Raw genomic sequence first — 16,415 nt, forward strand, 5'->3', positions numbered from 1 at the left:
CACTTTTCAGTGAATACAATATTGTAACGATGGAACACGACCTTTTTTGTTTAATTTATATTTTTGGTTTTATGGCATTCAAATGCTTTATAAATATAAATTTATAAAGAATAGAAAAAATTCGATCACGAGGCGGGACTCGAACCCGCATCCTTCGCGCCATTCCGGGGCGGATGCCTGACCAACTCAGCCACTCGTGACCCGCCCGAGCAATCGAATTTATTCTATTCTTTCAGTTTTATGTGTCTGAAGGGACACACCGCGTGCCATCTATTGAGATGATTAACAACCATTTCAACCAATATGAAGCACTTTTCAGTGAATACAATATTGTAACGATGGAACACGACCTTTTTTGTTTAATTTATATTTTTGGTTTTATGGCATTCAAATGCTTTATAAATATAAATTTATAAAGAATAGAAAAAATTCGATCACGAGGCGGGACTCGAACCCGCATCCTTCGCGCCATTCCGGGGCGGATGCCTGACCAACTCAGCCACTCGTGACCCGCCGTCACGGTCAAGGTCGTGTTCCATCGTTACAATATTGTATTCACTGAAAAGTGCTTCATATTGGTTGAAATGGTTGTTAATCATCTCAATAGATGGCGCGCGGTGTGTCCCTTCAGACACATAAAACTGAAAGAATAGAATAAATTCGATTGCTCGGGCGGGTCACGAGTGGCTGAGTTGGTCAGGCATCCGCCCCGGAATGGCGCGAAGGATGCGGGTTCGAGTCCCGCCTCGTGATCGAATTTTTTCTATTCTTTATAAATTTATATTTATAAAGCATTTGAATGCCATAAAACCAAAAATATAAATTAAACAAAAAAGGTCGTGTTCCATCGTTACAATATTGTATTCACTGAAAAGTGCTTCATATTGGTTGAAATGGTTGTTAATCATCTCAATAGATGGCGCGCGGTGTGTCCCTTCAGACACATAAAACTGAAAGAATAGAATAAATTCGATTGCTCGGGCGGGTCACGAGTGGCTGAGTTGGTCAGGCATCCGCCCCGGAATGGCGCGAAGGATGCGGGTTCGAGTCCCGCCTCGTGATCGAATTTTTTCTATTCTTTATAAATTTATATTTATAAAGCATTTGAATGCCATAAAACCAAAAATATAAATTAAACAAAAAAGGTCGTGTTCCATCGTTACAATATTGTATTCACTGAAAATTGCTTCATATTGGTTGAAATGGTTGTTAATCATCTCAATAGATGGCGCGCGGTGTGTCCCTTCAGACACATAAAACTGAAAGAATAGAATAAATTCGATTGCTCGGGCGGGTCACGAGTGGCTGAGTTGGTCAGGCATCCGCCCCGGAATGGCGCGAAGGATGCGGGTTCGAGTCCCGCCTCGTGATCGAATTTTTTCTATTCTTTATAAATTTATATTTATAAAGCATTTGAATGCCATAAAACCAAAAATATAAATCTCACTCTATCTTCCAATCTGTCCTCAGGGCTTTACTGGGACTAGATCATTAATCCACGTGAATTAGATCTTTTCTGAAGATTTGTAGCGGACCAACATTACAGGAGAAAATGTTTTATTTCCTTTTTCTAGTATTTATTGGCCAAATACGTTGTTTGATGTTTCATTAGGGTTTTCTAAAGCATGTAATGCTGAACTCAAACGTGGACGGTATGGAGTACTGGAAAGATACAATTGTTTTAAGAATGTCATTTTTTCATCTGCTTTTTTATCCAGCTAGTAGGTAAACGTATGGGTTCGTACAACAACGTTTACGTTATTTAAAAAAAAAACATACTTAGGAAAGAGCTCTTACAAATCCTAGAAATTACATATTTCCATTTCAAAAGCTATAAAAATGTACAAATGTAATTTAAACCATAAAATATAATATAATTGTTACAGAGTGGAATGCCTCACTCAGGTGCAGCAAAGACAGGCTGATTTAGTGCCCGTGGATCCAGAGGATATGTACGTCGCCTCTAAAATCCCGAATCAAGATTTCGTTGTATTCCAGGAATATAGAACTGACGAAGAACCGGATGGTAAGGAAATTGAATTATAGTGTATAAACGAAGAATGGAAAAAGTAGATATGCTTTATTTGTTGTTTCTACATATTTTATTTTCTCATTTAAATGTCCGTTCGTTGGTACCTACTGCTTGCAAACTATTGTAATGTAGCCTAAGAAGTAGATAAAACACAATATTGTTCGTGATATGAAATATCTGTAAGCTCGTAATACAACACTTATAATATTATCTATTAATCTTATAATAATGTTAAATACTATAAAAGTACGTATAGGGAAGATACAAGAAGATCCTTGACTTCCTTGAGGTAGTTTATTTACGACGATTAAAGTACGATACCACTGTATTACAATCCCTAAATATTGTAATACTGTGACGATACTTTGCTGCAAACTTAAACTTAAAAGCTGACCTTTTGACTTTAATTTGAAAACCGCAGGATGTGCGTGTACTCCGTCTTGCAATTTATCTTAGAATCTACCTCCATATACATATAAACATATTCCCTTATTACTTAATTACTCTAATGGATAGGTATTTTTATTGACAATTAAATTTATTTAGGAGAAATATTCCAAAATCGACACCAGTTAAGATCTGGTGTCGTATGTGACTAGACATTCTGATTGTTATTTGAAGTGTTTAAAATTTTTAAAATTAAAGTTTTTGCTCACCGCGCCCGTGTGGATTAGAACTCGGATTTCTAATTCGATAGTCCGACCCTACGACAGCGCAGCTATTTATGCTAAGAGACTCCGCGCGAAATACGTGAACGCTTATCTACGTACGTCGTATAAGATTTGTGTGGTGTCCCCAACCTTCGGTATGAATAATTGTAAGCGCTGCAATGAAAAAGTATCTGATGGTGCTCTTTGTTCGAGCTGCCGTCAGACTTACCACTTCCACTGTGCGAGTTTATTTGAAATTGGCTGGCGGAGACTTGGCACTGAACGACAAAACTCTTGGTGCTGCCCTGATTGTAGAAACTCTGCCTCATCCGGTGAGGCCGTTAAACCTAGCACTGAGCCTAATTCCTATCAGTCATCGTTGAATAGGATTGAGGAAATGCTATCGCCGCTCTCTACTTTGCCGGAAAAGGTTGAAAAGTTAAGGAGTGATTTGAACGAATTAACGAGCAAAATAAATGCAAATGTGATTGAAGATTTATACAAAAGACTGGAAGATATAGACTGCAAGTTATCCATAGTTGACAGACTAAACGAAGATATGAAGAAGTTAAAGTCTGATATGAAGGGATTTGGAGAACGTTTTCAAAGGTCTGAAGTTGAAGCAGCTAAGAGTCGTAACACTATAAATACTCTTCTAGCGAAAATATCTGCCCTGGAACTTGAACAAGGTCGCACAGAACAAAAGAATAGATTTTTAAATGTGGAAATTATCGGTGTGCCTGAAGAATCAAATGAAAATTTACAAAAAGTATTCCTTCGTCTAGCCTCTGCTATTAGCTGTAACCTCAACCAGGAAGATGTTGAATTCATTACAAGGGTTCAATCATTCAGAGACAAGAAGGACAGCCCACGTAAGATAATAGTCAAACTGAAAGACAAAGCCACAAAGGATACTTTGATCAATAACTTTAAAAAGTCTAACAAAGTAAAAGGCATAACATCACATGACCTTGGTTTCACGGGTAACTCCCTGAAGATATTTATTAATGAACATCTTACAATCGCTAATAAATTATTACTTAACAACTGCAAGCAACGTGCCAAAGAAAGAAACATTAAGTTCGTTTGGATCAGAAATTGCACCATATATTTACGCGCTAATGAGAAAGCGCCGGCGAAGGTCATAGCTTCGGATGAAGACCTGAAGAATTTTTTAGAAACCTGCCCTTAACCATTTATTTCAATAGCAATTTACTTCTTTTAGATATGTTATTAATTTTAAGTTTTGATCATGCCCTACATAATATTACATACGCTTTTATATCTTCAGTATCTACCACTTACAATTTTTTAACACACTTATACACTACACAATATAAATACCTTTTAATTTACATTATACGTGAGCTCTCAATAAATTATTTTACGTCAACTTCATATATAAATAATTATTATTACGACTTCATTATAAAAGGTTCCGCTCCCCTGTACTGCATTACTTTTTTCAGAACTGCCCGCAATGTTTTTAACAATTTTTGTCATGTTCCGATAGTTTTATTCTATAATTATCTTTATAATATTCATGTGAATAGTGTAATATTACTAAAAAAACTTAAGATAGGTATATGTATTGCCGCGATAATCTTATACAGGGTGTCCCAAAAAGTAGTGATGAACGGAAGCTGGGAGGTAGAGGACCTAGAGGGCTATCCGAATCACCCCCATATATGTTATGCGATTTTTCGTATTTTCGGAGTTATGACGTTTTTTTCAATTTTTCACCTATCGCCGAGTACGATGATATTTTCACTCATGGTGACGTCAATTATTGCAGAAGATGCGTGATTTTTTTTTGTGTGCTAAGCTGAAAGATAGGCCAGTTCAGTATGGCAACATTTACTATCGTTAGATCTTTGAATGGAATAAAAAAAAGAATTAAATGTCAAGGAAGATAAAATTACCCAGTATATTCACCACTTCAAGGGCCCGTAAAAAAATAAAATCACATAAAAAAGTTTTCCGTTTGGCTTTTAAAAACTTGCTCTATCTATCAGGTAGCTACCCTGAAAATTTGATTTTATTATTCAGAAGGCTTCAATCGAAAAATTGAAATCTAAATGTGGTAAGTGCAAAAATTTTATTAACATGATGATCATTAAAACGAAATTAAAACCAATAAATAGGTGTTTAATTATCAGATTTTTTTAAATTACCCCGCTGTTGCTCAATGCAAGTGCGACATCACCTTAAAAAGTTGTCTTTTAAATATCAGAATGCCCTTTTATCATTTTTAATGGTTTCTTCTGCTACTATGAATTTCCGGGTTATTTCGTCCAAATTGTGGCATTCTCTCAAGTAGCCGAGGTCTTTTTAGTATCCCCATTGAAACAAATTAATGGGGTTTAGGTCGAAGGACCGTGGAGGCCAGGCTTTAAGGCAGGCGTCACCGGCGCATGCGCAGGCTGCAACGACCAATCCATCTTTCAGGGTATCTTTGCCCTTTAGCCTGGCCTCCACGGTCCCCGGACATAAACCCTATTGATTTTTTTCCGTGGGGATACTACAAAGACGAGAGACTAACACAATTTGGACGAAATAACCCGGAAATTCATAGTAGCAGAAGAAACCATTAAAAATGATAAAAGGGCATTCTACTATTTAAAAGACAACTTTTAAGGTGATGTCGCACTTGCATTGAGCAACAGCGGGGTTATTTAAAAAAAAATCTGATAATTAAACACCTATTTATTGGTTTTAATTTCGTTTTAATGATCATCATGTTAATAAAATTTTTGCACTTACCACATTTAGATTTCAATTTTTCGATTGAAGCCTTCTGAATAATAAAATGAAATTTTTAGGGTAGCTACCTGATAGATAGAGCAAGTTTTTTAAAGACAAATGGAAAACTTTTTTATGTGATTTTATTTTTTTACGGGCCCTTGAAGTGGTGAACATACTGGGTAATTTTATCTTCCTTGACATTTAATTCTTTTTTTTATTCCATTCAAAGATCTAACGATAGTAAATGTTACTATACTGAATTGGCCTATCTTTCAGCTTAGCACACAAAAAAAATCAAGCATCTAGCGCAATAATTCACGTCACCATCAATAAAAATCTCATCGTACTCAGCGATAGATGAAGAATTGAAAAAAATGTCCATAACTCCGAAAATACGAAAAATCACATAACATACATGGGGGTGATTCGGATAGCCCTTTAGGTCCTCTACCTCCCAGCTTCCGTTCATCACTACTTTTTGGGACACCCTGTATAATATACACTACTACTATGAATTTCCGGGTTATTTCGTCCAAATTGTGGCAGTCTCTCGTCTTTGTAGTATCCCCAAGGAAAAAAATCAATAGGGTTTATGTCCGGGGACCGTGCAGGCCATGCTAAAGGGCAAAGATACCCTGAAAGATGGATTGGTCGTTGCAGCCTGCGCATGCGCCGGTGATGCCTGCCTTAAAGCCTGGCCTCCACGGTCCCTCGACCTAAACCCCATTGATTTGTTTCAATGGGAATACTAAAAAGACCTCGGCTACTTGAGAAAATGCCACAATTTGGACGAAATAACCCGGAAATTCATAGTAGCAGAAGAAACCATTAAAAATGATAAAAGGGCATTCAGACATTTAAAAGACAACTTTTTACGGTGATGTCGCACTTGCATTGAGCAACAGCGGGGTTATTTTAAAAAATTCTGGTAATTAAACACCTATTTATTGGTTTTAATGATCATCAAGTTAATTCAATTTTTGCACTTACCACATTTAGATTTAAATTTTTCGATTGAAGCCTTCTGAATAATTAAATGAAATTTTCAGGGTAGCTATCTGATAGATAGAGCAAGTTTTTAAAAGTCAAACGGAAAACTTTTTTTATGTGATTTTATTTTTTTACGGGCCCTTAAAGTGGTGAACATATTGGGTAATTTTATCTTTCTTGCCATTTAATTCTTTTTTTTATTCCATTCAAAGATCTAACGATAGTAAATGTTACCATACTGAATTGGCCTATCTTTCAGCTTAGCACACAAAAAAAATCAAGCATCTTCCGCAATCATTGACGTCAGCATGAGTGAAAATATCATCGTACTCGGCGATAGGTGAAAAATTGAAAAAAACGTCATAACTCCGAAAATACGAAAAATCGCATAACATACATGGGGGTGATTCGGATAGCCCTCTAGGTCCTCTACCTCTCAGCTTCCGTTCATCACTACTTTTTGGTACACCCTGTATATAAAAATGAATCGCAAAATGTGTTGGTAAGCGCATAACTCGAGAACGGCTGAACCGATTTCGATAATTCTTTTTTTATTATATTCCTTGAAGTACGAGGATGGTTTTTACGTAGAGAAAACGTAAATATGTACCACGGGCGAAGCCGGGGCGGACCGCTAGTACTTTATATAACTTGTAAGTTGATATTATTTCGATTTAATCGATTACTTCGCTATTGTACTTTACTTAATATTTAAATTGTTTTATACTTGTTCTCAATGACTTCCAAACGTAATTTTATTAACATTTATTACCAAAACACTCGCGGCTTGCGAACTAAATTACCGGAACTGCATAAAAATATCGTATTAAGCAATTATGATATTATTATCTTAACGGAAAGTTGGTTGTGTGATGGAATTCTTGACTCAGAGATTTGTGATTCTCGCTATGACGTTTTCAGATTTGATAGGAAACATAAAATGAAAGGCGGAGGCGTTGTTATATGCGTTAAAAAAGCGTTTTGTGGTTACTTAACTCAAAATATTGTGTGCGGTAACGTGGAAAGTGTCTGGCTAACTATACCTGGTAAGTCTTTTAATTGTCAATTTGGTAAAAGTCAAGGTGACCTTCACATTGTTGCTGTGTACTTGCCTCCTAATTCTGATTTGCCTGGTAATATAAGATCTTTAAACGCAGCGTTACTGTCCTTGTATGAATGTTACCCTAATAACAAATATTTGATAGTGGGCGATTTTAATTTGCCGTTTATTACTTGGTTGAAGGATCACTCTTTTATTATTACAGATCCCTGTACCAATGATCTTTTAGATGCCTCTCTGGACCTAATGAATTTAACAACCTTAATGGGGGCTAATCAATACAACCTTTCACCTAACTGTTGTGGTAATATTTTAGATCTCGTGTTCTCTAATTTATCTATTGATTGTAATGATATTATTTCCTCCGATTCCCTAGTCAATATTGATCGATACCATCAACCATTTGTAATTACAATAAAAGATGTTTATATACAACCGTTACGTTTCCATTTTTCAAAAATAAAAAAATTCTATAAGGCTGATTATACTGCAATAAATCGTGAAATTAGTAAAATAAATTGGACTGACGTTTTAAATTCCGCATCTATTAATATTTCCATCGATAAATTTTATAATGTTTTAAATTCTTTAATAGAGAAATACGTACCGTCTGTTAGGATTTCATCTCGTCGTCAATATCCGAAATGGTATACGCCTGCATTAATTAATTTAATAAAAGAAAAATATAAGTTTCACTTTCGTTGGAAGAAATACAAAAATCCAAACGATTACGCATCTTTTTCACTGCTTAGAACTAGAGTAAAAAAACTTCAGGACGAAGCGTACTTAAAATACATTTTACGTTGTCAAAAATCTATTAAAACCACGCCTAAAGAGTTCTGGACGTATATTAAAGACAAACGAAATAACTCTAGTTACCCATGCAGTATGATTTTCCGTGAACGCAACCTTACTGATGGTAACGACATTTGTTCAGCGTTTAGTGAATTTTTTTTATCCGTTTTTCAATCCGATGATAATACTGACCCAATTACTACTGTAGACGATTTTGAGCTTGCTGATAGCCTTTGCTCAATCACAATTAAAGATCAGGAGATTATTAAGCTATTTCGGGATTTGGACTATAGAAAGGGAGCCGGGGCCGATGGCATACCGGCTGTCTTCATTAAAAACTGTGGAACTAGTCTTAGAACACCTTTACGCATACTCTTCCAACGTTCCATAACCGAAGGTATTTTTCCAGACTTAAGGAAAAAGGCTTTAATTGTGCCCATACATAAAAAAGACTCGAAGAAAGATATAACTAACTATAGGGGCATATCACTACTTAATATATTTGCTAAAATGCTGGAAAAACTAGTATACCAAAAAATCTACACTCATACACTTAAGGCTTTGTCAGACAGGACGCGTACTTAGCGCGCGTCAGAGCGTTAAGTTGACGCCGCGATATGACGCTAAGATGTGTTCTACTACCATCGTAGAATACCGTCAAACAGAGCGCCGGCGCTAGCAGTACGCAACGCTCTGTCGCGGCGTTAGGACGCTTTAACGTCGGGTGTTGTATTTTTTTACAAATTTTATTTTAGCGTCGGAGTTAATAGGCGTAAAATAATAATAAAATACTGCATAATGACCGAAAAATTGATAGAATTGGTTAGAAAATATCCATGCTTATATAATACGAAGGATAGTTCATATAAACTATAAAGATATATCAATGAAGGCAAAATTGTGGGCACAAATCGGAGAAGAAATTAATGAAACTGGTAAGTAAAAAATTCTTCCGACTCCGGAGTTAATATCGCTGTACCTTGTTTTGTTCGTAAGTAATAATTATGTAAACAACATGCAGCTTTAATAATATCAATTGCTGTGTCCTAACGCGCCCTAAAGCGTTCTGTTTGACGAAGCCTCGCGCGACGTTAAAACAGGACGCTGCAGCGCTACTACGCAGCGCTAAAATACGCGTCCTATCTGACAAAGCCTTTAAATGTATTCCAACTAAACAACACGGTTTTATTAAATCACGGAACGTTACTACTAACTTATTAGACTTAACACATTACATAAATAACAACATGAGTGAAGGAGCACAGGTCGATGTAATTTACACAGATTTCGAGAAGGCATTTGATAGAGTAAGTCATAATGTTCTTATCCGTAAGCTTTATGCGGTGGGTATCAGGGGTGATCTTCTCAGATGGATAGAGTCTTATATCAGGAACCGCAGTCAATCGGTGATTCTAGGGGGGTTTAAATCAGATTTTGTTGATATTACTTCGGGCGTCCCGCAGGGATCGCATCTCGGTCCCTTATTGTATAACATTTACTTATTCGACATTGGTAACTGCTTTGTAAAGTCTAATTTCTTACTTTATGCTGATGATAAAAAAATATTCAGAAAAGTCACTTCCTCTTACGATTGTCAATGTCTTCAAGACGATCTTAATAGATTAAGTGACTATTATAAATTAAATAAAATATCAATTAATATAAAAAAATGCCAAAAAATAAGTTTTACCCGTAATAGAAATAATAATATTATTTGTTTTGATTATAAAATTAATAGTGAATCTATACCTGCTGTTACTTCAGTAAGGGACCTAGGTGTGATTCTGGACGTCAAACTTGCATATCGTACGCACGTGGATTTTATTGTTCATAAAGCCTACAAAAATCTAGGTTTCATCTTGCGACAAGCTGATCCATTTAACGACATTACTTGCTTGAAAGTTCTTTATTTTGCCTACGTACGTAGTGTTCTCGAATTTGCAAGTGTGATCTGGCGACCGCAATATAAATGTCACATTAAAAGATTGGAAGCGATACAAAAAATATTTGTGAACAAAATGAATTATAAAACAAAAAATTATTCGTTGAATTATGAACAGGCTTGCTCACATTATGGGTTAAATACTTTGGAGGATAGGAGAGATATAATAGACATTATGTTGTTATACGATATCGTGAACAACAAGTTTGACTATTCCACAGCGTTGGAAAATATAAAGTATCTTGTACCCACACAGCGTACTCGCCACACACGCCTATTTCACGTGCCGGCTACATCAACTAATTATCTAAAAATGTCACCGTTCCACAGGCTCCCGGACATTTATAATAAAAAATTTTCTTCTGTGGATCCCTTCTATTTATCACGTATTAGTTTCAAAAAGCAAATTTTACAATTAATTAATACTGAAGCTCAGCTCACATAATAATATAATACATTAGCTTTTTACACTCACACATTCTCATACACGCACTTTCACACACACACACACACACACACACACACACACAATCACATCCTACTTACCAGGTCTTACTTAATTTTACATTAAATTGGTTTTAATTTATTTGAATTCGAAGATATTTAAAACATTTCCTTACTTTATAAATACTTATTGGGCTTGATCAATGCTTACTTATACCTACAAAAAATTAAATCTTTTCTCTTATCATTTGTAAAATTCTTATACTAGTATTTGTTCACATACGTATATTATTTTTACTACCTATTGGTGTACCTTTTAATTGGCGTAGCTTAGTATTTATTCATCTCAAAAATTGTATCACTAGCTGTAAGGTACCTTATAATAAATAAATAAATAAATAAATAAATAAATAGCTCTACATTACTGACATCATTGTCGGACACATGCCTTTTCATCCACTCTAATTTAATTATTGTGCCCTATTGTGCCAATATTGCGCAACATAAAAGCTCTTTTAATTAGTACCGTGATGCATTCAATCAAACAAAATATTTTCAGAGAAACCTGTCAAAAAAAATATTACAGAAATAATATACAGGTAAATTTTTACTTATGAAGTCTAGTAAATTATTGTATGTTTGTTTCTTTATAACAAGACAAGTATTTTCCATGGCTATTTTCCATAGCCATAAATTTTTTGTTATTTTTTTCATAGCTATATATTTTACATAATTCTTTGCTCGTCATTAACAACTGCAACAAGTTGAATTCATAAATAACTTTCATAAAGAGTAAACGTATATGTCCCTTGGCTAACTCTGGTTATATTACAGAAAGTTCATTTCCCATGCAAACAAGATCTCGTAATATCCAAAGAGTTTCATAACATCCTAAACAAACATTCTCTAACTTAATGACCGCATGCAGGAACGCATTAGATAGGGAATTGATATTGTGCGGTATTATATGAGAGAACTTCGGAAGTTCGGAACCCGTTTGACTAATAGAATGGAATTAATTAAATGTGACGGCTAACCGAACCTATATTGAGGTACATTATCACTGTATTAGGTAATGCATTCCAACCATGTTTTAATAGATATATTCACAGTATTAATCTTAATAAATCATTCTTAAGAAATAATATTCAACGTTTTACTTTTTATAAAATTACTAGTTTAAGATTTCTTTATAATTTTGAAATCTTTATTTAAATTCATAACAAAATTAGATTTTGTTAAATCGAAAATGTTATCTGAAGCAAAACGTAACTTCTATTGCGGGTTTAAGATTAAAATTTTATTGCTGGAACAACGGGCCATAAACTTGAACATAAAGTAAAATTTGAAAACCTAAAGCCTGTGACATAAATTTAACCTGCGGCATTAACTTACACGAAAATTTAGATATTGTTTTATGGTTAAGAACGTAACCTTCCTTTATAATACAGTATTCCTCATTTTCTTTTATATGAAATATAAATCCATTTTCATTATTTTGTAGAGTATTTTAATCAAATTATTTCTGCAACCTTTTAATAATAAACGTCAACAATCTTACGCCTACTACCGAATATTTCGTAAATCGACAATTCCCTGTTTGTGCGCCATTTACAATTCCTATTTATTTAGATAGCTCTCAAATTCTCATCGGGGTCGTTTCCAATTCAAATATTCTGATCGCTCGATCCAATAATACTGATGGAAATATTTCGCTATTTCACTCAACACTTAGCTACATATAATATACCCACAATATACATTCTGAAATTTCGAATATTCTTGATTAAATTGAATACATTTACAGATCGAAGCTCTGAATGTTTCAATGCTGTGCATTTGTGGGCACTTCATTAATCAGGTATTTGCAGTTCCAATGAAATTGGGAAAGCGATATGCAAACGATCTACTGAAGCTCTATATAGTCAGTTATCCATTATAACTAGCATTTTCACAATAAAATACTTTAACTTTTTACGTCATCAATATTTAAAATGAGATAAAGTAAAATGTCCAATTAAGACAAATTTAACCCCGAAATAGTAGGGGAGCCCAGGATGCTAAATGTGGATTTACTCGAGCGTCACGGGAACCTATTAGAATTGGTAGATTAGACCATAGCGAGAAAAAAATGTTTTCACTTTTAGCGGTGGGGAAGGGTTTTTTGATTTTTTTTATTATATTGATATTTTGCATGCTCCAGGACGTCACTGAAAAAAAGTATACGTTAATCTGACGATTTAAGTGGCGATTTAATGAAGAAAGGGTAAAAAATTAAAGTAATATTATTCGAGCGCGTCAGATTAATATATGGGGGGGTTAATTACAATATAAGAAGTCCCCATTTCGCTAATCTGACGATTCGAGCTCAACCTTAGGGAATTATGGATTATTCAAATTTTCCAGCGGGGCCCCTGAGCGCACCCACCAACCATAACTGCTCATATTGACTAGAGGTACTAATGAATAGCTAAGGTACCGTCCCTTATAGTAATCTGACGCGCTCGAGTAAATCCCAAAATCCCCTCTTGGGCTCCCCTACTAAAATGTGAATGCGACACTTTTCACAGAGTTCTCCGAAATGAAATGAATGAGGAATGCTTCAGCCTTCAATTGCGAATAAAAAGTGCCTATGAAATCAGAGCACTGTTGGCTCACAAAGAGGAAAATTTCAATTCAACGCTGTGTAAACATACTTGACACTCGCTGAATGTTGATATCGACTGAATAGAGCAGACACAAAGCGTTGTTGCATTTCAGCAATACGTAAACTTGGATTTGTCTAAACGCACCAATCAGGTTTAAATTTTGTCGTATGGACAATTCCATGAGCAGAACATAACACAACCCATGATATCTCTATGTAACATTATACCTACACAAATGCAATTTTCTTTTCGTTCATACATTTATTATTGAGTATTGACATTGGATACACATCAATGTAATAAATAACCCACCGTCTGATAGATGTATAAAAAGTCTGTCAAATAACAGAATTTACGATCAGCTACTAAATCAATGAATGTGTAAAGCTAAAAAATTCAGGGAATTGTACGCAGCCTCGGGAGGCTAACCCAAATACCCTTAGACCAGCTATAAATCAGAACGATTCAGAAAAGATAGCCGTCTTTAATAAGGGTTCAAAAGACGTGAGCCTTATTCCTGAAATTTAGGTACAATTTACAAGGATAAATTCTTTTCCATGTCAAAGATTCTTTCATAAAAATTTTTCATACAATATTGAATCATTTCAATGAACGTTTTATCCCACGTAAAGTTTATTTTTTATTAAACGCAAATAGCAAATCAGAAGTTTATTTTCTATTTATTACAATATTATACGAAATAAGATTTTTACAGCTTTTGTATACCAATTTTAGATCATTGGTGACGTGTAGACATTATTTAATAATTTACTTTTCAATGATAAATCTAAAATATGCAAGACTAAAACCATTAGCGTTTTCTTTAATAATAATGAACGTAATACTGGCATACCGAATAATCCAAGCAGCAAAATTGCTAAGACGGACACGACCGGCAAACGCTGCATAATACTCGCAAATCTGCAGCTCTACATCGGATTACATCTAAGCTTTCCCAAAACAGACGGACTGCGCGTCCTAATGGAATTTCCGCAATTACAATTAATTTATTAAATAAACACGGAACTGGCGTTTAATTAAACGAAAGACCATTATGGTATCCCTCGAGGACAAAAGGCTATATTTGGTTGTTTTGCACAATACGAGATGATAATTAACGAATCACAAGTCCCGTGCGGTGTAAGCTTTAGAAAATTCTCTTTCATTCAGCCAGACTCGATTACGGAAGTTCTTTATCTCGTGCTTTCACTGAACTTAATTATATCTTTAATTCTCGAATAATTGGAAACCATAACTTTGTCGTGCTTACTTTTCATTGTCTGGAGTAACATTTATTTTATACTTGTAGGCTATAAATTCTTGACGATAAAGTGGGTGCCGAGAACGTTATACATAATTAAGCTTATAATTTATTTTTAGCGGAATTCCGTTATGAAGCAGTTATCGTGGTACATAAAGATCTAAACATAAATAGTTTGGATCAATTGAAAGGCCTGAAGTCCTGCCATACGGGTGTTAACAGGAATGTTGGTTACAAGGTAAGTTTACTTCCAGTCTATTTTAAAAGAATATGTAAATTTTCAAATAATAGATACACCTGCATTAAAGTAATACATGGTCAATACTTTCTATAATAAAAATATAGACTTATTTTAAAACGAACTACGAACTATGAAGATTATTGATGATTTTTATTTGAAACAAAAAAGTTAATCAAAGCTGGAATGCATATCATTGAAAGTCATGCAAAGGTTTTCAGGTATTGAAATATAAATCCAAGAAAAAATAATCAAATTTCTTTCTTTATATTGCTCAATTTAATCAGAGCAAAATTGCTTGGGAAGTCACATAAAAGAAGCGCCCTAGATATTGCGAAATTGATTTTGGTTAAAATAAATGTATATTGAAGTCTGATCTTTGAGTGTGCAGGTTAATATAAAAAGTTCTTTATATTGCGTGTAGGAAATTTATTTATATAATGAAAAGGGTACACGATAGATTCACGTATATTTTGTTTGGATGGAATTTCTGCCCTTGGGACAAGTTATTATGAATTCTTATAAGCTACGCACCGCAATTTAACTTATTTGTATATTGTAGAGATCGTTATTCCAACCATAGTCAATAATAAAATAACTTTTTAGCAACTTACATTGGCTCTCCATGTTGTTCCTATATTTATAATTTTTTTTAGATTCCTCTTACGATGCTAATGAAAAGAGAAATCTTCCCCAAAATGACGGATAGAAGTATTTCACCAAAAGAAAATGAACTGCGTGCATTATCGACATTCTTCAAGAAGTCTTGTATTGTTGGCACATGGTCGCCAGATCCAAAAACTAATTCTGCTTGGAGTAAGTTTTTTGATAATTACTTTATTTTTACCGTAATTGATGTCCCAAATTAAACAGTAGACCGTATAATTTATCATTTGTCTAAACAAAACAGAGTCGTAGGCTTTCTACGTGAAAATTAAACAATAGCCACCAACGTCAAAGAGAAGGTTTAATTTTGTTTACTTGCTAATAGCCATAATATTATTTCATTTGATTAAAATTGTTAATGGCACGACCTAAATAAACACATACATCGTCATACTATTTGTACATGTACTATAAGATTACATTTGTCTCTATAAGCGTTCTGATCCATTGTTTATATCTAATATTTTATGTACATAAGTAAAATTGGACACGAAAGTAATAGCAAACAAGGTTACAGCAACAAGTTGCTCTCCGGAAAAATAAAAGAAATTTTGATGTTGTTTGAGATCACTTGGAACTAAGAGGTTTCACACATCAAAGCGATGGAGGAGGCTCGAAACAGAACCTCTATATTTACACAAATAAGATGACAGACTGATTGATCAGTGTAACGATATTAACTTTCTCGACTTTCTTTTATCACGAACCTGTTTATTTAACCCATTTTTATAGCGTCTCGCATTTACGACTGTAAACATTCAATATAAATATTTTCGTAGACGCATTTGATGTTTCAGTATTCAAAGTTCAATCAGTGATTATTAAGAAATTAGATTTTTTAACATGAATTATTTCTATACGTCCAGTGAAACTATATTATTACAACTATGAATTTTCACTAAATCATTATATTTTTCTAACTACCTCTTTTTCTGTGTTTTTCT

At 34.4% G+C, this 16,415-nt stretch overlaps 1 protein-coding gene across 1 annotated transcript in view; it reads left to right on the top strand.

Moving 5' to 3' along the window:
- Tsf1 (Transferrin 1) overlaps nucleotides 1–16,415 on the top strand; it is an 83,364-nt gene that overhangs the window by 3,208 nt on the left and 63,741 nt on the right. Inside the window, exons 3-5 of the mRNA XM_090109190.1 lie at nucleotides 1,887–2,026; nucleotides 14,687–14,805; nucleotides 15,462–15,621. Of these exons, the coding sequence (XP_089965316.1) occupies nucleotides 1,887–2,026; nucleotides 14,687–14,805; nucleotides 15,462–15,621 (419 nt within the window). The remainder of the gene's footprint in view (nucleotides 1–1,886; nucleotides 2,027–14,686; nucleotides 14,806–15,461; nucleotides 15,622–16,415) is intronic.

This window comes from Colias eurytheme, chromosome 14 (genome assembly GCF_061535395.1).
Source record: "Colias eurytheme isolate Ceu_HAF_F1 chromosome 14, ilColEury1 Martin Lab GWU primary, whole genome shotgun sequence".
NCBI lineage: Eukaryota > Metazoa > Arthropoda > Insecta > Lepidoptera > Pieridae > Colias > Colias eurytheme.